Source organism: Ornithorhynchus anatinus, chromosome 3 (assembly GCF_004115215.2).
Source record: "Ornithorhynchus anatinus isolate Pmale09 chromosome 3, mOrnAna1.pri.v4, whole genome shotgun sequence".
NCBI classification, from domain to species: domain Eukaryota; kingdom Metazoa; phylum Chordata; class Mammalia; order Monotremata; family Ornithorhynchidae; genus Ornithorhynchus; species Ornithorhynchus anatinus.
The window spans coordinates 48,227,043-48,249,208 of record NC_041730.1 but is presented as its reverse complement, the minus strand read 5'-3'; the positions used below and the strand labels follow the sequence as shown (position 1 = coordinate 48,249,208).

The following is a 22,166-nucleotide window of genomic DNA, read 5'->3' as shown; positions in this document are numbered from 1 at the left end:
GGTGACGATTCATCCTCTGTCTGGTGCGGGCAGCCGGTAGACCCACTTCAGCGCAGGTGTGGCTTGAGCAGACCCTATCTCCCTCCATCACCCTTCGCCCTTCCTCACCCTTTTTTTCTCGGCTGAGGGAAATTCTCTGCTCGCCGGCAAAGGGCCCTCCGAGGGTGATGAGGGGGAGGGCAGAGGACATGAGTTGTCCTTTAGGCACAGGGAACGCTTACTGAGTGCAAAACACCGGACTGAGCGTTTGTGGGAGTTGAGTACAGCCACAAACAGACACCTCCCCCGCCCACAACGAGCTCACCGTCTAGAGAGTTGTCGTTCCCCCCAGGCACGAAGCTCTAGGGACCAAACAGCCCCTTCCATATCGTGCCCTGACCTTCTTCCCCCGGTGGCAGCCGGTGGATTTCCTCTTTCCCGGGCACCGTCGTCAGCCAGCGTTCGAAAGAGCAAAGCAGGCTCGCTGTACAAAGTATATTTCAGTTCCCAGACCAGTGAAGGGTCTGTGAAGAGTGATCAAATCGGTTTATACTCAAATTTGAAATGGCTCGTAGCGTGCGATCATTCAGGACAGTTTCTTTTGTCTCTCCCCCGCCCCCACCACTCAACCCCCCGCCTCAGAAGCACCACAATCAAAAGCATTCATTCATTCATTCATTCAATAGTATTTATTGAGCGCTTACTATGTGCAGAGCACTGTACTAAGCGCTTGGGATGAACAGGTCGGCAACAGATAGAGACAGTCCCTGCCGTTTGACGGGCTTACAGTCTAATCGGGGGAGAAAAGCGTGAGCCGGGGAGAAGAAATTAATCCACGTCAGTTTTATTTTTAACAGCCCTGATGAAAAAGATGTAGAGGCCATAAGGAGAGTCTGAAATTGTTGTGTAAGCCCATGAACGCCTTGCGTGGAGAGGCAGCGTGGCTCAGTGGAAAGAGCACGGGCTTGGGAGTCAGAGGTCATGAGTTCTAATCCTGGCTCGGTCATTTGTCAGCTGTGTGACCTTAGGCAAGTCACTTCACTTCTCTGGGCCTCAGTTCCCTCATCTGGAAAATGGGGATGAAGACTGGGAGCCCCACCTGGGACAACCTGATCACCTTGTATCCCCACCCACAGCACTTAGAACGGTGCTTTGCACATAGTAAGCGCTTAACAAATGCCACTATTATTACTATGCGGGATGGGGATTTTCGGATGTAATTAATGTGTTTCTACTCCAGTGCTTAGAACAGTCCTCGATACATAGGAAACGCTAAAGAAATTCCATGCAAAAGATGAAATTTGTGAACTGTCAGCTCTCTATTTTACCCCGGATAAAAATTTATAATGCTCCAAAAGGCACAACCTGCACGTTTTTGATGGTTAATCAGTCTTGTGTTTATTGAGCACTTACTGCATATAGAGCACTGTATGAAACGTTTGAAAAAGTACAGTACGACAGAGTCGGTAGACCCCATTTCTGCCCATAAGGAGCTTGCAGTCTACATGGGGGAGACAGACGTTAAAACAGATTAGGGAAAGGGGAGAACACTTTCGTAAGTATCGTGGGGCTGAGGCGACTCTCCTCCCCGTCCCACGGTATCAACTAACTTCTCGACTGCGAGCCCGTCGTTGGGTAGGGATTGTCTCTGTTGCCGAATTGTACTTTCCAACCGCTTAGTACGGTGCTCTGCACATAGTAAGTGCTCAATAAATACGATCGAAGGAATGGATGAATATTAAAAGTCAAGGGAAACCCACTTGGCTAGGATAAGGGCAGGTGTGCGTGTCACCATGATCGTGTAAGGTGGGATTTTTGTGTTTTTTTTTTTGGTTGTTTTTTTGGAAAACTGCTCGTGGACTCGAGTTTCCCAGAATGACCTGTTAAGCCGTGTGTGTTCCTCAGCGCGCTTTTCATCTCACCAGGTTACCACCATCTTCAATGAAGCCACGTCAACTTTCAACGTACATTCTCCGGTGTTACAGCAGCTCGACAGCAAACGGCAGCAGGTCCAGATGGCTGTTAACGAAACCAACCAGGAATGGCAAGTCTTGCAGCTAAGAGTGCACGCCTTCGCCGCCTGCGCGATTGTGGGTTTGCAACAGCTTCCGGAGAAGCTCAACCCGCTCATCAAGCCTCTGATGGAGGCCATTAAGAAAGAAGAGAATACCCTGGTGCAGAACTACGCCGCCCTGTGCCTAGCCAAACTACTCCAGCAGTGCACAACCAGGTTGCCCTGTCCCAACTCGAAGATCGTCAAAAACCTCTGCAGCTCGCTCTGCGTGGACCCCCATCTCACTCCCTGCGCTGCGTGTCCGGCTCCGCCGCAAAGCAGCCATGACAACTCGAAAGGTATGGGACGGGACGGGGCGGGACCCTCGTGGACCCGTTCATTTCCAGTTCAGGGGAAGCACGGCCTGACGGGGAAGATTTCCGACGTCGGGGGGCCGGGTACCGGGCCGCGTCGCCAGATCGTACGTGTGTTTCGACATGGCGAGCAGGTCCCCTCTCCCATTCTGGCTTCCCTCAGCCACACCCGCCTTTAGAGCACGAGCCTAGTAGCCAGAAGGTCGTAGGTTCGAATCCCCACTCCTGTCACTTGTCTGTCCACTGGGTGACCTTGGTTAAGGCACTTCACTTCTCCGTGCCTCAGTTCCCTCATCTGTAAAATGGGGACTGAGACTGTCAGCCCCTCATGGCCCAAGGACTGAGCCCAACCCGATCTATTCGCTGTAGCACAGTGCCTGGCATGTAGTAAACACTTAAATACCAGAATTATCATTATTATCGTTATGAGACCTGTTGTTACCAGATCTTTCTTAGTCTGTGGCACCCCTGTTTCCCCACCCCCAAAAAACAAGGTTGGATACATCTGTAGTAGTGCATGGAATGGGAGAGCTGATATTCCTAGGAATTCTAGAAAGGAAATCTGAAGAGGTGCCGTATAAAAGCATCTTGAAAGATCGTGCAGGGGAAGCCTGATGATTTTTATAGAAAACGTTTCAAACTTTGACATTTTCTGGAACGCTCTGATGAACCTGTGCTTCTAAACTTGAGCTTTTCTGTTTTGCCCAGTAGTTCTTTTTTGGGGGGGAAAAAAGAATGAGGTAAGAAAAGATCTAAAGAAACACTTTAGCTGCACCTGAGCGGGAGCGAGGCCTGACGGATAGTTAAGCCTACCTGAGTTTCCGAAGGTCCGGCTTGCGGACCGCGGCTGAGCCTTCCGGGCCCCAATGCGCTCACCGCTGTGATGTCATTAGCCGGTTGGTTAGGGAGACGGTTCAGCCCATGTCTGAGGAGATGGTTGCGTTGCGCTCTAAGCCACGAGGGCTTTCGTCCGTGTTCACTGATTTCTGACACAGGCTCTTGCTTTTCTTCCCGACAGGCCCGAACTCTGATAAAGATGGAATGCACCACATGGTCACCAAGTACAGAGGCATCATCACCCTCTATAGGCATCAGAAGGCTGCCTTTGCCATCACGAGCAGGCGGGGTCCCACCCCCAAAGCCACCAAAACCCACATCGCAGATCTCCCTTCGGGGAGCGGCGGAAGTGTCACGCCCGAACTGGATGAGGTATCTTGTTGCCAACTGGGGTGGATTACCACGCCAACGGGTCAGGGCTGAGTTCCCTTGGGCTGGAGCTGGGAGTTCGGGAAGACACCTGTAGGGGAGTGAAGGGCTTCAGATGTGACCCCCCCCCCGCTGCCTCGTGAGGGGAGGCCGGAAAGGGGGGACAGGGCAGTCGGAAAGAGGAGGGAATGGAATACCGAAAAGGAGCAAAGGGAAAAATAGCCCGGATATCACTGAGCCACGCTCACTGTCTCTGCTCACAGACCAGAAGGGGCATGGGGCTTCACGTGGCCTGGGGCGTCGTGTGGGCGCTCGGGCCCGAGCAGGCAGATACTTAGAGGAGCCCAAACTGCGGGCTGTGGGCTTTTCCCAAGCCAGACCCCAGGGATATGAATCCGTCGGTTCCCTCACGCTAGCGGTGACGGGATGATCCCAGGAAGAGCACCTTGAGTCTTTAGGCTAGCCGTTTCGTGACCTTTGCCAGCCCAGCAGCTGTGATTTTGTGGGTGGGAGTTAGGGGTCACGTAAGCGACCATCTCCCCTCCGCCGTCGGGGAACATAGGAAACATGGGGGCTGAGAGCGGCACACAGTCCTAAGTGCGGCCAGCAGTGGTGGGAAACGCCCATCATTCCCCACGCCGTCCTGATTCTCTGGGAGCGAGAGGCAATCCTAGAATCCGGTAGAGAGGAGGAGGAGCCTGAAAGTAGCTGCCTCTGGCCTCCAACCACCAGCATAAGAAGGCATTCCCTTAGGTAGGAAGCTTCCCGAGGGACGGGGACCACGTCCGACCTGATTAACTTTTTCTTCCCCAGCCCCCAGAGCAATGTGGAGCACATTGCAAGTGCTTAACAGATACCACCCCCTTTCCTCAGAGGATCGATTTTCCATCCTTGTCATCGTCTGTGTGGTCTTCTGTGAACGATCTCTTGGGACTCGGTCATTTTCAAGGGTATTGAGCAGTACTGGACCCGGGGCTCTTCAAAAGGTCTCCTCAGTGAGGTTCTTGGCAGGAGGATTACTGGTCGATGATTCACGTGTCACCCTTTCATTGATAGGTCCCAGCACCACATTGGCTTTTTAAAGATCGCAGCCCCATGTAACTGACTCACATTCAGCAGGGAGGCAGCTGTATCCTTCACTTCTTTTCTTGCCCTGCCTAGTTAGTTTTCCCCCTCCTGCGTCAGAGGGATATGTATTTTCATCTTCAAAGGTGTTGCCCTCTCTTTGGCAGCTTCAACTCTCATCCGGTTCTTTCGGGACCTTTACTCTAAGGCATCGGTCTTATAATGGTATTTAAGTGCTAACTGTGTGCCAAGCGTTGTACTAAATACTGGCATAGAAACAAGATAATAAGGTTGGACAGAGTCCCTGTCTCGTATGGGGCTCCCGATTTAAGAGGGAATAATTTAATAATTTAATTCCCTTCTAATAGATGATGTAACAGAGGCCCAGAGAAGCTGCCCAAGGCAACCCAACAGACATGATTCAGAGCCAGGATTAGAACCCAGGCCCTCTGACTCCCCAGCACCTTGCCCTTTCCACTAGGCCACAATGCTTCCTTTATCGAGGGTCTACCCTGTGCAGAGCATTGAAATACACACTTGGGAAAGTACAACAAAATTAAATCCAGGTCCTCTGCCATCCAATAAGTCACAGTCTGGGGATTGACACCATCTTCGGGAAGATGAGGATGAATTAAGTAATGCCACCTGGATGGGAAGGTGGGTTTTCAGGAGGGCTTTGAAGATGGGGCGAGCTGAGGCAGGAAGGAGGACAGAAGGAAGGTCCAGAGCAAGGCACAGTAAGAAGCTTAGCTTAGAAGGAGTGGCGCATATTTACTGGTTGAGGGGTAGTTGGGTGGAAGGAATTTACAATCGGGAGGGAGGAGGAGCAGCTTGAAAGTAGCGGTTGGGGGTCTCTGCTTGTTGCGGAGAAGAATTGGGTGCCCGTTAAAGTTGTTGGAGATGTCCTGGAGGCCAGTGAGGTAAATTTGAGACTCATCCGCGTAGCGGTCGAAGGTAAAGCCACATGAAGCGGATGAATTCCCGTAAAGAGCGAGAGTAGAATGGGGGGAGGAGAGGACCCAGAACAGCCCCGAGTGGCACACCAACAGTTTAGACAGTGAGGGGTGGAAGAGGAGCCAGCAGAAGGAACTGAGGAGGGATAAGACAAGAGAGAACCAGAAGAAAACGGTGTCGGTGAAACCCGGGCCGCTCATCCGGCGGTAGCGGGCTGACAGAGTAGCAGCCCGGAGGCTTTTCTCTGTTTTCGCTTGGGCTAGGTTAGAGCCACCGTGCACCTGGGCTCCGAAATGTGGTGGGGCCCGGTCAGGTAGTCTGACTCAACCAGGACCTCACTCTTGGTTTTGTCTCCGAGAATCCTCACACACATCCAGAAACGAGCCAGAACCATCATTTTCAGTAACACTCCTGGAAAAAGCTTACTGGGTCCCGATCTGAAACGTTCTCTCGTGACCCTGAAGGCCACCTCAAATCAACACCAGGTTTTAAAATCCATTTCGTCCCCGGTATTTGATTAAAGACTAACTGTGGTATTTAAATGTATACTATATGTCAAGGACACTAGTAAGCCTTGGGTCAATACAAGATAATCAGATACCACAAAAAGCTCACAGTCTCAAGTCAGAGGGAGAACAGGTATTGAAGCCCCACTTTACAGATGAGGAAACTGAGGCCCAGAGAAGTTGGGAAACAGTGTGGGTCAGTGGTAAGAGCATGGGTTTGGGAGTCAGAGGTCATGGGTTCAAATCCCAGCTTTGCCACTTGTCAGCTGTGTGACTGTGGGCAAGTCACTTCACTTCTCTGTGCCTCAGTTCCCTCATCTGTAAAAGGGGGGATGAAGACTGTGAGCCTCATGTGGGACAATCTGATTACCTTGTATCTACCCCAGTGCTTAGAACAGTGCTCTGCATATAGTAAGTGCTTAACAAATACCAACATTATTATTATTGTTAATAGTAATTATTATTATTTTGGTATTTAGGTGCTTACTATGTGTCAGGTACTGTTCTGACCGCTGGACTAAATGACTTGCCCAAGGTCACGAGGCAGACAAATGGTGGAACTGGGTTTTTAAAACTGATCCTAAGGAGCTGGGGTTAATCCCAGTTGTCTATTATTGCTGATTTCAAAGCTAAATCAAAAGAATAAAAATAGCCTCTATGGGAATTCAGAGATTGGGAAATGAATTAAGTTTATAGCTATAATAATAATAATAATAATGGCATTTGTTAAGCGCTTGCAGTGTGCCAAGCACTGTTCTCAGTGCTGGGGGTAGATAAAAGGTAATCAAGTTGTCCCACATGGGACTCACAGGCTTAATCCCCATTTTACAGATGAGGTCACTGAGGCCCAGAGAAGCAAAGTGACTTGCCCCAGGTCAAACAGCGGACAAGTGGCAGAGCCGGGATTGGAACCCACATCCTCTGACTCCCAAGCCTGTGCTCTTGCCACTAAGCCACGCTGCTTCTCAAAATACACAAAATACAAAATAGCTCTATAAAAGACACTGGCATTTTTAGTCATTTTCCACATTTGGACAGAAAAAAAGAGCAAAACAGGGAGACTGTAGCTATTCTCAGATCCCCTAAAGAAGGGAAAGAGTGGTCAAACATGCTTCTGTCTATCTCGTGAAGTGAAACCATTTTTGGGCACTCATTTGAAACAAGATTTCAGAGTTCATTCGGTTATCGTCAGTGACTGAAATAGCCAGCTGTGGGCCCCGGCTATCTAACTATTCCTCCCTCAACCCACAAGTCTGATAATTCATTCATTCAGCCGTTTTTATTAGTGCTTACTGTGTGCAGAGTGCTGTACTAAGCACTTGGGAAAGCACACTACAACAAGAAAGAGTTATAATCTCTGTCCACAATGAGCTCACAGTCTAGAGGGGGGAGACAGATATCAATATAAATAAAATTACAAAATACCTCTTCAGTTTACCGTTGAGAGATCACGTTTTCAGAAAACGAGTGGCTGAAATCTTTATCAAACAGCATTCTCCTTTCCCAATTTTGGTTTCGTTTCAGGCTCAGAAGCCCTACCTGGTCCAACGGCGAGGAGCTGAGTTTGCTCTGTCAACCATAGCGAAGCACTTCGGCGGGGCCATGGCCATCAGCCTGCCCCACCTCTGGGATGCCATGGTGGGCCCCTTGAGAAACAACATAAACATCCACAGCTTTGGTATGCCTGCACTTTCCTCCAGCTGCTTTGTTTAACTAGGTGATCAGCTGGGCGGCAGACCTCAGATCCCCGGGCCGTGGCTGGATTGAGGTCAAGGGTTGGGGTGGATTTATTTTAAAAAAATAAAATAAAAAAGGGTGGGGGAACGCTCCACCTTAAATTTGTGCTCCATAATACTGAGTATACTAGTTCAGTGATATGTAAAATGAGGGCTGCTTTAATCCCTTCTTTTGGGGCTGCTGGGCTGCAGAAATGTCCCCGGGTCAGAGGCAGAGTAGACTTGTAGGGGGAGCTGCGGGAAGGAAGTGGTTTGTGGGACGGTTAACCGAACAACTGTAAATATTTCACTAGATGGGAAATCCCTCCTGGAAAAGGGAGATGGCCCGGCCCAGGAGTTGGTGAATTCTCTGCAAGTGTTTGAAACCGCAGCAGCCTCGATGGATGTTGAGCTTCACCCTTTGGTAAGTAACCTAACGACGATCCCGATTCTGCTAGTGGTAGCAGAGGGACGGGATCGCCTTTCTCCTTGGGGGGGTTGGGGAGGGTTTGAAAACCGTGGGCCTCGGTGCATTTCCAAGCTTCAGTTGTGGTGTCCCGAATTCTTTGTCAGTGATACTCAAAGGTAGAATAAGAAGCGAAAGGGGCACGGGATCAACGACAGGCTGGAAGAGAAACGGCTAACATGGAGGGAGTTCCTGAGCAGCCAGGTGGTTCGTTGGCGGTCTTCATGGGGCAGAGTGCCCTGCTAGATTAGGTGGGCACAGAGAACAGATACGACCAGGCTCAGGATGGGGGCTGGTGTGCCCCATAGTCCCTGGAAGCGAGCCAGGACCCTCCAGTTTTCCCTCATGACATGTGGGCCTCAGGTCTTTGGGACAACTGGTCACAGGTTGGGGCAACCACCCGTCCTTTACCGCCTCCCTCCATCTCCCCCCCCCACAACACACACACCCCGGGGCAGTCCAGACCACGGTCTGACCAGGCCTCCTTAACCGTCTGCATCCACTTTTCCCCGTGCCTGGCTCCCTGTGACTTATTCCAGAGGCTCTGCACCTTCACTCGGCCCCAGGGTGTCGAACCCGTGGAGGAGAGGCAGCGTTTGGGGTGACTCGAAAATTATGAAGGAAGCAAGGGACAGGGACGAAGAATAGGAGGGCGGATCGAGCCAACAGCCAAAGAGCGAGAGAAAATGAGAGTGAAGAACGAGAAGGTCCCTCCAGGAACCTCCAGGAATTACAGCAAGGGTGGCTGTAATTCGATTTGGTTAAGGCAGATCTTTGATCTCTCTCTTATTTATTATTTTTTTTCCCCCAAAGAGGTTTCCCCTTCTCCCGGGGGATGGGGGGAGATGCGCAGAACGCTGAATGTCAGGCAGTCGGAGAAATGACGTTTCTCAGCAGGTATTGGGTCATCGCTGGCCCGGGAGAGACCTGTGGGCTTCTCTGAATCCTGTTGTGGGCTTGTGTTTGCAGTTGATTCAGCATCTGCCTCATCTCTATATGTGCCTTCAACATCCCAACACGGCCGTGAGACACATGGCGGCTCGCTGTGTGGGCGTGATGAGCAAAATTGCCACCATGGAGACGATGAACATTTTTTTAGAGAAGGTTCTCCCCTGGCTGGGGGCAATAGACGATAATACCAAGCAAGAAGGTGCGATTGAAGCCCTTGCATGTATCCTTTTCGGGCGGCGGGATGTGACCCGGCGACCAATTGTCTGCCGTGTGCCTGACCGTTGAGTGTTTTGGATGTGAATAACAAAGAATTGGATGTACAGGCCAGTTGTGAAGAATGTAGTTTCATGCTTTTCAACCCCACGGCACTCAGGTGCATAGCTGTAATTTATTTATATCTGTATCTGTCTCCCCCATAAACTGTAGCTTGTTATGGGCAGGGAATGTGTCTACCAACTGTTATATTGTACTCTCCCAAGCGCTTAGTGAGTGAGTGCTCAATAAATACCACTGACTGATAGAAGAATATCTCGTAGATTTCAAACAAAAAAGTTCAGAAACACACTTTAAAACGTAAAGCGCCAGGATGTTTTGTTCAGTCTGTTGATTTGTGTGATTTCTGGTGCATCTGGAGGCACCCTACCAGATTTCAGCAGTTAAAGATCTAAGTGACTAAAAACCCACCCGAAGAGACCATCCTTAACCGCTTATCCAGGTGTGATGGAACAGCTCGACGTTGGCATCGTTCCATATATTGTCCTCCTCGTGGTGCCTGTACTGGGAAGGATGAGCGATCAGACAAACAGCGTGCGTTTCATGGCCACACAGTGCTTTGCGACATTAATCAGGCTAATGCCACTGGAGGTACGTAAGAAAAATGAGTCTGCCTGGTTCTTGATTTTTTTTTTTTTTTAAATTGCTCGACGTGTCTTATGGTTCCTTTCACGTCCAGCTTGGCGAGGGCATTGTTTGACATATGGAAGGTAGGAGGACCGCACCCTCCAGGCATTCACTTGCCATTTGCCTTTTTTCCCCACTTACATTGGTTTAGGGGTGACTCCGTCATTGGGCTCTCTACCACTCCCCATGGCCAACACCTCTTGCTTTTCCAGACCATCTCCTAGGCGGCTCTCTCCCCATCACACCCAGTAGGGCCCAGTGGAGAAATGGAGACCATCCCCCTCTGCCTCCCGCGTCTTCCACTCTTGGAGTTTCCGACTGCCCAGGGGACCCTCCAGCACCAGAAATATTAGAAGCTTGGGGGGAAGCTGCTGTCAAGAAGGCAGAGATGTTAGGGAGGCCACGGCCGTCGCCCAGATCCCGACCAGGTGCCTGGACGCGCCCCTAGGATCTCTGTCGCGGGCATTTTTTTTTGTCAGAGGCTAATAGTGGTGGCTTTCCCTTCTATCAGTTGACATTCCTCCTCACGAGGAGTTCACTTTGCGGGGACTCGAGCTGTTTCCAGCAGCGTAAAGGTGGATTCCCTAGTCCGAGGCTCTGGCAGTACTTCGGTAACCTTGAAAAAAATTCATTTCAGTCAGGCATCGCAGACCCTCCCAATATGCCGGAAGAGCTGATCCAGTTGAAAACCAAAGAGCGCCATTTCCTGGAGCAACTATTGGATGGGAAAAAATTAGAAAACTACAAAATCCCAGTCCCCATCAAAGCCGAGCTCCGAAAATACCAGCAGGTATCTTTTGTGTTTTTAGTGTCAAGAATGAGGGGCGCTTGCGTTGGTTGCCGAGGTCATTTGTTGAGTTGGGGTGCTGCTGTGTGCTCACAGCTGTGTGCGCTTATTGTACACAGATCTGCAGATATGTATATCTGTAATATATTTCTTTCGGTTAGTGTCTTTCTTCCCCTCTGGACTGTAAGCTCGTGGTGGGCAGGGGATATCTGTTGATGACTATATTGTCTTCTCCCATGCGCTTCGTCCACTGCTTGGCACACAGTAAGCGCTCAGTAAATGCGATGGATTGAAGGAATAAATGAAGCCTGTTGCTCGTGGGAGCGGAGCAATTCCTGACCCGCTCCTCATGGCGTCATTCCCCTTCCAGGACGGTGTGAACTGGCTGGCCTTCCTGAACAAGTACAAACTGCATGGGATTCTGTGTGATGACATGGGCTTGGGGAAGACGCTGCAGTCCATTTGCATCCTGGCCGGGGACCACTGTCTGAGGTACCGCGAGCATCTCTTCCTTGAGACGCAGAGCTTAGGATGCCTAATGGCATACGGGTAATCTTCTGCTGTTTTGATGTCAAAGGGCCCGGGAATACGCCCGAACGAAGCTGTTGGAAAGCGTGCCCCTTCCCTCGCTGGTGGTCTGCCCGCCCACGCTGACGGGCCACTGGGTGGACGAAGTGTGCAAATTCTGCTCCAAAGAATATCTCAACCCTCTGCACTACACTGGCCCCCCTACAGAGAGAACCAGGTAAGAGCCAGTGGCCGAGGCGGGCTTTTAAAAGCCTTGAGCGTTTGAACTCGTAAAATTTGGGCTCCTATTCCCTGTCGGATGGTTACCCGCCTTTGAATAACGGAGAAGGACCGAAGTAACTCTTCCCCCTTGTCTCCATGAAGGTTACAGCACCAGGTGAAGAGACACAACCTCATCGTGGCCTCTTACGATGTAGTGCGAAATGACATAGACTTCTTCAAGTAAGCATTTGAAATTCCCCCTTTGGAAGTCATAATGATGATGCTCAAGTAGCCAGCGGAGCTAAAATGCCCCGTTTCCTCTTCCCCCAGGAACATTAAGTTTAACTACTGTATCCTTGATGAAGGCCATGTCATCAAAAATGGAAAGACCAAATTGTCAAAAGCTGTGAAGCAGCTGACTGCTAATTATAGGATTATTCTTTCAGGCACACCAATCCAGGTAAGCATTTGGTCATTGATCTGTGTTATTTGAGCACAGGGTGGGGCTTTCGCCATTTTAAAACGAAATGTCATTTGTTAATAGTTACTGCCTGCTCCATCTAGACTTGGAAGACTGGCTGAATGCCTGTCAGATTGTTGGTTTTTTAATTGACAGTTGCAACCACTTCTTGGTAATCAAAGATTTGGTTGTCATCCAGTGGACCCCTAGGTGAACCACACTTAGATGAAATATTCTTCCAAGGGGCTTCAGTGCATCCTTGGCTTTACTACTCTCCTCTCCCGGTTCTCCTCCTGTCTCCTTGCACCCTGATCCTCGCTCTTTCCCCAGCTCCTTCTCCGCCTCCCACCCTCTAATGGGGGCGGTCCCTCAAGGCTCAGTTCTGGGTTCCCATCTATTCTCCATCTGCACCCACTCCGTCAGAGAACTCATTCCTTCCCGTGGCGTCAACTACCATCTCTACATGGATGAGTCCCAGTCGTACCTCTCCACCCTCGTGATCGTCATCGACGGTATTTACGAGCGCTTACTCTGTGCAGGGTACTGTCCAGCTTTGACCTCTCTCCTCATTCGCAATCCCACACTTCCTCCTGCCTTTTGGACATCTCTTCTTGGATGGCCTGCCGACCCATCAAAACTTAATGTGTTGAAAAGAGAACTCCCACCTAAGCTCTTTTCTTCCCCCGACTTCTCCATCGCCGTAGTCAGCACCTACATCCTCCGTCTTGAGCTCATAACCTCGGCATCCTCTTTGACTCGTTGCTCATTCAGCCCGCGTATCCAGTCTGTTGCCAGTTCTCGTCAGTTCTACCAACGTCTCTGGAATCTGCCCTTTTCTGTCCTTCCAGATTGCGCCTTCATAGATTGAAATATTTCTCCTTTCCCACATTGCTGACCTCCCTGCTTCCTGTCTCTCCCACTTCCAGTCCGCATCCTGGATGACTTTTCAAAAGAATCCAAATCTTCCCAGTCTTCAAAACCTTCCCAAGAGTCGTCCACCCAACAGAAATTCCTTCCCATTGGGTTTAAGGGACTCCATCAGTTCTCTCTCCCTCTCGCACACACACCACACCCTACCTCACTGATCTCCTGCTCAGCCCACACACTCAACTCCTTTAATGCCAACCTGCCTGCTGTACCTTGGTCTCATCTGTCTTGACACCAATGCCTTGTTCAGGTCTTCCCCCTGCCCTGAATCTCCTTTCCCCCTTCATATCTGACAGGTGGCCACTCTCCCCACCTTCAAAGCCGTACTAAAATCATCTCCTCCAAAAGACATCCCCTGACCGAGCCCTCATTTCCTCTATTCTCCCTCCCTTGTTATTCACCTCACCCTCTAAGCACTTGATATTCAGCCCACCCTAAGTTCCGCAGCAGTTAGTCATATATTTTGCCTCTAATAATAATAATAATAATATTGGTATTTGTTAAGCGCTTAATATGTGCAGAGTACTGTTTTAAGCGCTGGGGTTGATACAGGGTAATCAGGTTGTCCCACGTGAAGCTCACAGTTAATCCCCATTTTGCAGATGAGGGAACTGGGGCACAGAGAAGTGAAGTGACTTGCCCACAGTCACACAGCTGACAAGTGGCAGACCTGGGATTCGAACCCATGACATCTGACTCCCAAGCCCTGGCTCTTCCCACTGAGCCACGCTGCTTTTCTAGAGTCTAGGCTTGCTGTGGGCATGAAGTGCGTCTACCAGCTGTTATATTGAACTCTCCCAAGTGCTTAGAACAGTGCTTTGCACATGTAAGTGCTCAGTAAAGTGAATGATTGACATCTTGCCATTAATGATGCCTTTTTAACATCTGTCTCCCCCTGCGGATTGTAAGCTTCTTATGGGCAACTCTCTTACCAACTTAGCAGTTCTATTTTGTGGGACTTTCCCAAGCTGTGAGTCCTCACTAAATGACCTTGACTGATTGAATTGATCCAAGGTTGTCCCTGGGGGAAAAAGGAGCTTTATCATTATTTTATGACTTCATTTTTGGGGTTGGACACCCCCCGGATTTGATTCCTTTGTGTTTGGCTGTAAAGATGAGACTTTGGCCTGCCACCGCCATCAGATCACATTTATTGAGCACCTACTTCATCACCGAGTGCGTGGGACAGTATCAGAGGTATAGAAGACCCGAGCATTGCCCTTAATTGAGAGTAGAGTGTAGTGGATGGGACAGGGTATGAGTGCGAGCCGTGGAAAAGGAGGACTGAGATGGCAGTTGTTGGATACAAGGAGGGAAGATGAGAAATTCTTGGGGAAGGCCTCCTGAGGAGATGTGACTTCAGGAGGGCTTGGAATAATATTTGCAGTATTTAAGCCTCTACCGGGCAACTAAGCCCTGGGGTGGATACATGCTAATTCAGGTCTCACATGGGGTGCCCAGTCTAAGAGGGAGAACAGGAGTTGAACCCCCATTTTGTAGAGGAGGGAACCGAGACCCCAAAAGTGAAGTGATTTGCCCAAGGTCACAGAGCAGACAGGTGGTGGATCCAGCATCAGAACCCAGGTCCTCCAAGTCCTTGGCATTACTCTCTGACCAGGCCACATTGCTTGAAGAGTCATCGTCTGTCACTGAGGGGGAAGGGAGTTCCAGGCGGTTCTGGGGGCATGAATGATGAGAATGAAGCCCAGAGAGCTTAGTGGGAAGAAAATGAGCATAAATGGGAGGGAGCTGAAATCGAGGTCTTAAAAGCTAGTGGTCGGGAGTTTCTCCTAGAGGCGAAGAGGAGCCGGCAACTGTTGGAGGTTTTTGAGGAGAAGGGAGACTTGTGCAGCAGGATGTCTTCGGAAAATGAAGCAGGCAGCAGAGTGAAGTGGCACGTGGTGAGGGGAGAGGTTGGAAGAAGAGAGATCAATGAGGAGGTAGATAATAATAATGGTATTAAGGGCTTACTATGTGCCAAGCACTGTTGTAAGCGCTGGGGGAGATACAAGGTAACAGGTTGTCCCACGTGGGGCTCACAGTCTTAATCCCCATTTTCCAGATGAAGTAACTGAGGCACAGAGAAGTTAAGTCTCATGCCCAGAATCACACAGCTGATCAGCGGGATTAGAACCCAAGTCCTCTGACTCCCAAGCCCGGACTCTTTCCGCCAAGTCATGCTGCTTCTCACTAGGCCATGGCAGTAACAGATCCAGGACTTGACAAATGCCTGGTCCAGTGTGGTGGGAGTGGAAGGGGCGGGTTCTGGCAATATTGTGGGAGAAGTGGCAGGATTTGGTGACCAACTGAATGTGGTTGCTGGAAGAGCGAGAAGTCAAATGATGCCGAAGACTGGGGAGACCGGAAGGGCGATAGCGTCGATGGTGGTAGGAGAGGTAGCCAGAGGGGAGGCTTGGGAGGGAAGACGGGGTGTACAGCGTGGGGGCCGATGCAGGAGTCAAGCCAGGATAGGACAAAGAGGCCTGGACAGTGACCGTTTGGATGAGAGGAAGGGGCTGGATTCTGGACCAGGTCTCTCCCTCTAGTAGCTGGTGGATCTGGCAGGAAGGGAAGAGGATTTGGGAAGCAGCAGATCTGGAGGGGAGAATCTAGCCGTTGAAAGAGCTGGACTGGGGAGCTTGGAACTAGAACCCGGGGAATCGAGTGCTTAGCGGCTCTAAGGGGGCTCGTGTTCGAGGGCGTTTCTTAAAGGAGAGAGACCCAGCAGTAATGGGGCCTGCTCCCTGTGGGCAGAGAATGTGAATGCCAACGAAAAACAACGGAGTGGCTCAGTGGAAAGAGCACCTGTTAGGGAGTCAGAGGTTGGGGGAGTACTTCAGGGCTGAGTTCTGGATCCACCTTCACCCACTCCCTTGGAGAACTCATTTGTCCCCACGGCTGCAACAGCCGTCTCTGGATGAATCGCAGATCTGCCTCTCCAGTCCTGACCTCTCTCCTTTTCTGCAGTCTCGTGTCTTCTGCAGTCAGAGCACCTCTGCTTGGTTGTCGTCCCTGACCCCTCAAATTTACCACTTTCAAAACAGAACTCATCTTCCCCTGATTCTTGTATCACCGTAGAGAACACCACCATCCTCAGTGTCTCACAAACCTGTAACCTTGGCATTCTCTTCTGCTCATCCCTAATTCAACCCTCTCACTCAATGTATCACCAAATCTTGTCCGTTCCACCTTCCCAGCGTTTGTAGAATCCGCCCTTTCCTCTCCATCCAAACTCCTGCTGTTATGATCAGAGCACGTAGCATTTCCCACCTCGACTACCGCATCGGTCTCCTTGCCCTGCCTCTAATCTCTCTCCTCAGCTTTCCAAACATCTGTCTGCGGCCACATCAGTTTCTGAAAACCAGTCCATACCTCCCCACTCTTCAAAAACTTTCAGCGCTTGCCTATTAGAGGAGAAGCATGGTCTAGTCGACAGAGCCCGGGCCTGGAAGGCAGAAGGACCTGAGCTGTAGTCCCATCTTGTCTGCTGTGTGACCTTGGGCAACCTGCTTAACTTCTCTGGGCCTCAGCTCATCTGTAAAAAGGAGATTAATAATGTTGGTATTTATTGGTATTTGTTAAGCGCTTACTATGTGCAGAGCACTGTTCTAAGCGCTGGGGTAGATAAAGGGTAATCAGTTTGTCCCATGTGAGGCTCACAGTTAATCCCCATTTTACAGATGAGGTAAATGAGGCACAGAGAAGTTATGTGACTTGCCCACAGTCACACAGCTGACAAGCGGCAGAGCCGGGAGTCAAACTCATGACCTCTGACTCCGAAGCCCCAGCTCTTTCCACTGAGCCACGCTGATTCCCCAAGGACTGGGACCCCCAAGTGGGACGTGGAATGTGTCCAACTTAATTATATTGACGCCTGGCACATAGTAAGCACTTATCTAATACCACAAACAACATCCACCTCCACGTCAAGTGAACTCCTTATCGTCGATTTTAAGGCGCTTAATCTGCTCTCTCCCACCTATCTTCCCCCACTAATCTACTACAATCTCATCCACTCCTCCACCTCAATCGCCAGCTTACTCACTGCACCGTGATCTCGTCTGTCCCTTGCCTTCATCCTCCCTCAGGCCTGGAGCTCCCTCCCCCTTCATATCCGACCATCGCTCTCCTCACCGTCAGCCCTCTCCTAAAATCATGTTTTCCCCAAGAGGCTTTCCCTGACAAAGCCCTCCTCTCCCCTCTCCACCCTCCTCTCTGCGTCACCTGAGCGCATGGCTGTGTAATCCTTGAGAATATTACTCTGTTGTACTCAAAAAATTCTGTCCTCAAGTAAGCCCTCAATAAATCCTGTCGATTGATTGTTCTCTAAGGAGGTGTCTCCTAGCTAATCCAGGAGGTAGGGACCACCTCGGTCCAGGGATGTCCACTTCCTTATATTGTGGCCCTCTCCCTCTCTCGCCCAGGTCTTTGCATTAGCACCCAGCGTGGCTTGGGACTTCGTATAGTGATTTTGAATTTCCTAACCCTAATCCTTGCTGAAGCAGCCTTCCGAGTCCTTGTTCCCACTTTCATTCCCCTCTTCATTCCCACTGTCCATCGGAAGGGCTTATTGACTCCCGAACCATGTTGGCGAGGGTATAGCTCCCCCAGGCCCACCTCGTGAGGGCCTTTGAACCTCAAATCTGCTCTTGCACGCTGGTTCTGCCGTGGCACCTCATTCTCTCACCCTCCCCATGGCCACTGGGAGAGGGGACCTCGCCTGAGACTAAATATGACTACTTGTCTCTTGTCAATGGGCTTGTCGGGAGGGTGGGTAGCGGCTGGTACCTTTAGGAATTCCTGGCAAAATTGAGCTCAAAAGAAAAAAGAAACTCCGCACCATTGGCTTTAAAGCACTCCGTCACCTTGCTCCCTCCTACCTCACCTCACTTCTCTCCTACTACCACCTAGCCCGCACACTTCGCTCCTCTAACGCTAACCTTGTCGTACCTCGGTCTCTTCTCTCTTGCCACCGATCTCTCGCCCACGTCCTGCCTCTGGCCTGGAACTCCGTCTCCCCCTCATAGCCGCCTGACAGTTCCTCTCCCCACCTTCGAAGGCTTAATGAAGAGGCCTTCCCTGACTAAGCTCTTTTGTCCTTGTCTTCCACTTCCTTCTGCGTCACCCTGACTTGCTCCCTTTATTCACCACCCACCCCGACCATCCCCAGCCCCACAGCACTTGCGTATATATCTGTAATTTATTGATTTACCTGAGTGTCTGTCTCCCTCTCTAGACTGTAAGCTCATTGAGGGCAGGGACTGTGTCTTTGTTACATTGTTATTTTTACTCTCCCGAGTGCATAATAGAGTGCTCTTCACACAGTAAACACTCGATACATATGTTTGACTGACTGACCTCTTCTCCATCTTCTCTCTGAGGATGTGGCTGTTGAACAGGGGCTGGGGGAGAACTAGAAGGGCAAGCCGTTGTTGCCCCCGGTCCCCTTCTATTCTCTATCTACACCCACTCCCTTGGAGAACTCTTACGCTTCCACACCTTCAACCGTCAGCTCTATGTGGAAGATTCTTGAGTGGATCTCTGCAACCCTTGACCTCTCTCTTCCTGCCCTTCTGGACATCTCTCCGTCGATGTCCCTCCAACACCTAAAGAGAACTCCTCATCTTCCCGTCCAACCACGTCCTCCCCAAAACTTTCCCATTACTACCACCCTCCCTCCACACAGGCCCAGAACCGCGGCCTTATCCTCGACTCATCTCTCACGCGGAACGTACACTTTTAGTCTGTCACCAGGTTCTGTTCTATCTTCACGTCTCTAGAACCTACCTCTTCCTCTCCATTCGGACGGATATCATGTTGAGCTGAGCCCTTATCTGGCCTGCTTCGAGGAATGTCTCTGCCACCTCGCTGGCCTCCCTGCCCCCTCTCTCCCCCTACTCCTATCCATACTTTCTTTACCCTGCCGTGTGGATCGTTTTTCTAAGAAAATGCTCAGGGTGCATCTTCCCCACTCCTCAAGAATCTCCAGCGGTTGCCCATCCGCCTCCCCATCAAACAAAAACTCCTTGCTACCCTCTTTAAAGCTCTGAATTAACCAGCTCCCTTGCACTTGACCTCACTGCTCTCCTGCTGCTGTCCAGCCTACGCAGTTCGCTCCTCTGAAACTGGCCTGCCTCCATCTCGCCTGTCCGACCGTCTGTCTCCCTCTGGCCTGGAACTCCTTTCCTCTTCCTATCTGACTGACCGCTACACTCTCCAACTTCCAAGCCCCCTGAAAATCATATCTCTTAGAGGCCTTTCCCAACTAAGTCCTCACTTCTCCGCCTCACTCCCCTCTCTGCGTCACATTTGCAGTTGAATCCCCCCCCAGCACTTTCCCTCATCCCCACAGCACGTAGCCATATCCTTGTACTCTGCCATTTTCCCTATCTGTAGATTAATCTCTGTTTCTCTTCCCCCCCTCCACCACACTCTAGACTCTCAAGTTCCTTGTGGACACACACAATGTCTAGCAAGGTGGACACACGCAATGGTGCGATTCTCCAGGCCATAGGAGCTTAGTTGGGTTTCTTGGGAAGTTTTAAAAAGGATCTACTTGAAGGGTAAAGCTTGTTAACTGGTGTCCCTTTTTATGTTCAGAACAACGTCTTGGAGCTGTGGTCATTGTTTGATTTCCTTATGCCAGGATTTTTGGGAACTGAGCGTCAGTTTGCAGCTCGGTATGGGAAACCCATATTGGCAAGTAGGGATGCTCGGAGCTCCAGCCGGGAACAGGAGGCAGGTAAGAAATGGCAATGTCTGCCCTCCCAGCTCTGCCTCGCCCCTCCCCAGCCCCACTTTCCCCAAGATGGGGAAGGGAGTCCGATTTAGGACCCAAGGCCGCCACTTGTCCCCCGTTGTGAAGAGTCTTTTTTTCTTTCTCCCTTCCTCTTTTTCCTCACCTGCCTCAGGAGTCCTCGCAATGGAAGCTCTGCACCGTCAAGTCCTGCCGTTCTTGCTCAGAAGGATGAAGGAGGATGTTTTGCAGGATCTCCCCCCGAAAATTATTCAGGATTATTACTGTACCCTCAGCCCCTTACAGGTAGGTGGGGGTGGAGGGGGGTGGAACCCCAAGGCCTCGCTAGCCACAGTCCACTAGGACTTAGCCTCAACCAGATCCCAGATCTCAAGCTGCCAGCCTGCCATGGGCCTTTCTCCCTAGGTCCAGTTGAACTCTGTTGTTGCAGCCAACCTGAGGCTCTCCCTGCATCTGAGCAGAGAGCATAGGACTCCTCTCCAGTTGGGAGTCTAATCTGGGGCTTGATTGCCACCAATCGGCCACTGTTTGGCTAGGGTTTAGGCTTCAAATACTCTGTGAAATTCTGCTTGGGTCCAGCGGGAGCTCTGGGCTTCTCAGTTCCCTTTTTTGCATTTTACAATCCAACAGCATTTAAAAGTTTCATCTGGGTGTGGTCCTCGGCTGTGATCCCTTGTCTCCAAGCCAAAGACCCACCCAGAAGATTGATTGAGATAAAAAGTGAGTGGGGGAGAGGGGTGGGTTTTGGGTCATCATCAGACAGAACAGCCTCGAGCTCATCGAGGCACATTCAGAGTGTTTCTGTGTACCGGGCAGAGTGCAAGATGACTGTATTACACGACCTCTAAAATCCACAGATTAGCTGTCATAAGACTGCCCGTTGATACTGTCGATATTCAGATTCCGAGCAGCACTGGCCTGCCCCCCAGCCCACCCGCTAAGCTAACACCTCTCCCCAGCGGGTGTAGGGGGTAGGCAGACTGGCAGGGTGGGTTTGGCCCGGCTGGGCAACGTCTCCAGAAACCTAGACATCAGGGTGTTTCCGCGAGGCTGCTTGGGGGAAGGGGAAGGCGTTTCCCGGCCCCTCTTCCTGCAGTGCCTGCTGCTGGGTCCACCCCGGAGGCCAGCTGGGGATCCGACCCCGTTGCCACGTGGCCCTGCTGGCCGTGCTTGGTCTCGGGGTTTACCCAATCCTGTCTGGGACACTCTACAGGTACAGCTCTACGAAGACTTCGCTAAGTCTCGGGCCAAATGCGATGTGGATGAAACCGTTTCTTCGGCCGCGCTGTCGGACGAGCCCGAGAAACCGAAACTTAAGGCTACGGGCCACGTGTTTCAGGTAGTGCCTTCTCCCTGGGCTTCCCAAGATTCCCACTGGAGGCCACCGAGAGCCGTTTCTACGTCCCGTAGCCCGGCGTTTCCTCTAGCTGCCTTCGGATAGCTCCATTCCACGGGGCGGGGCGGGGCGGAGGCGGGTGAGACAAGCGGGCCGGAGGATCTGAACCCGCTAACCGTTAGGGTGGCCTGAGGCAGCAGCCAGAGATCAAAGTGGAGAAGGAGGGGTGACACCGGCAGGCTCACACTCTTGTTCAAGCCCTGGACTCCGGGGAGAGACCGAGCCGGTTGACGGAGTAGGGCCGGCTTGCCGCCCCTCAATACGCCAGCCCCTCTCCCAACCCTACGCTACCTGGGTGTCCAGCTTTGTTTCAGGTCCCCTGATGAATAAAGCAGGGCACTTATTTCTTAAATTACTCATTTTGCTGGTCTTGACCGAAAAGGCAGTAGAATGTCCCCTTCCTCTCCACCCCCCGCTGACCTCACTTTTATTATTTAAACATAAACGGTCTTGGGGAGAGTGGTGTTCTCGGGCTGCGGTCTGAGAGCGGCCATTAGGGGTGGGTTTTCTTTTTTTCCCCCACCCAATGAGCCGCTTATCACCGCAGACCCCTCTGTGGGCCTAGAGCTCCGGTGAGCCGTTTGCTTGCTTGTGTTCTACAGGCATTGCAGTACTTACGGAAACTCTGCAACCACCCGGCGTTAGTATTGACGGCCCAGCACCCCGAATTCAAGAAGACCACCGAGCAGCTGGCGGCCCAGAAATCTTCCCTTCGGGATATCCAGCATGCCCCCAAACTCTCGGCCCTGAAACAAGTAAGGAAATGCATCTCACTGGCCCTTTTTCTTCCGAGAGGGAAAGTGTGCCGGCAGAATCGACCGGTGGTATTGAGCACCTACTGTTGGCAGAGCGCTCTACTTAGGATTTGAGGAGCGGGCACGGAAGAGACGTAGGTCTCTTTCTGGGTCGTTGGTTGCTGCCGGAGTCGCCCCCTTTCTGGTTGGGAACACGGCTGGGGTTGTTACTGACAGTTTCCCCCTAACTTGTCCAGTGCTCGGGGG

The 22,166-nt window shown here is 51.2% G+C and overlaps 1 protein-coding gene across 3 annotated transcripts in view; it reads left to right on the top strand.

Annotated features, from left to right (window-relative positions):
• Positions 1–22,166, top strand: part of BTAF1 (B-TFIID TATA-box binding protein associated factor 1) — an 82,802-nt gene that overhangs the window by 56,224 nt on the left and 4,412 nt on the right. For 2 of the 3 annotated variants that reach the window (XM_029060087.2, XM_029060088.2), the window contains exons 20-34: positions 1,905–2,331; positions 3,365–3,555; positions 7,602–7,755; positions 8,107–8,216; positions 9,228–9,429; positions 9,925–10,073; positions 10,747–10,899; positions 11,267–11,388; positions 11,474–11,641; positions 11,788–11,865; positions 11,956–12,085; positions 19,613–19,754; positions 19,924–20,054; positions 20,983–21,108; positions 21,768–21,920. In XM_029060087.2, coding sequence (XP_028915920.1) covers positions 1,905–2,331; positions 3,365–3,555; positions 7,602–7,755; positions 8,107–8,216; positions 9,228–9,429; positions 9,925–10,073; positions 10,747–10,899; positions 11,267–11,388; positions 11,474–11,641; positions 11,788–11,865; positions 11,956–12,085; positions 19,613–19,754; positions 19,924–20,054; positions 20,983–21,108; positions 21,768–21,920 — 2,436 coding nt within the window. Of the gene's footprint in view, positions 1–1,904; positions 2,332–3,364; positions 3,556–7,601; positions 7,756–8,106; positions 8,217–9,227; positions 9,430–9,924; positions 10,074–10,746; positions 10,900–11,266; positions 11,389–11,473; positions 11,642–11,787; positions 11,866–11,955; positions 12,086–19,612; positions 19,755–19,923; positions 20,055–20,982; positions 21,109–21,767; positions 21,921–22,166 lie in introns of those variants that run through there. The other variant, XR_005659857.1, reaches the window with a different exon arrangement.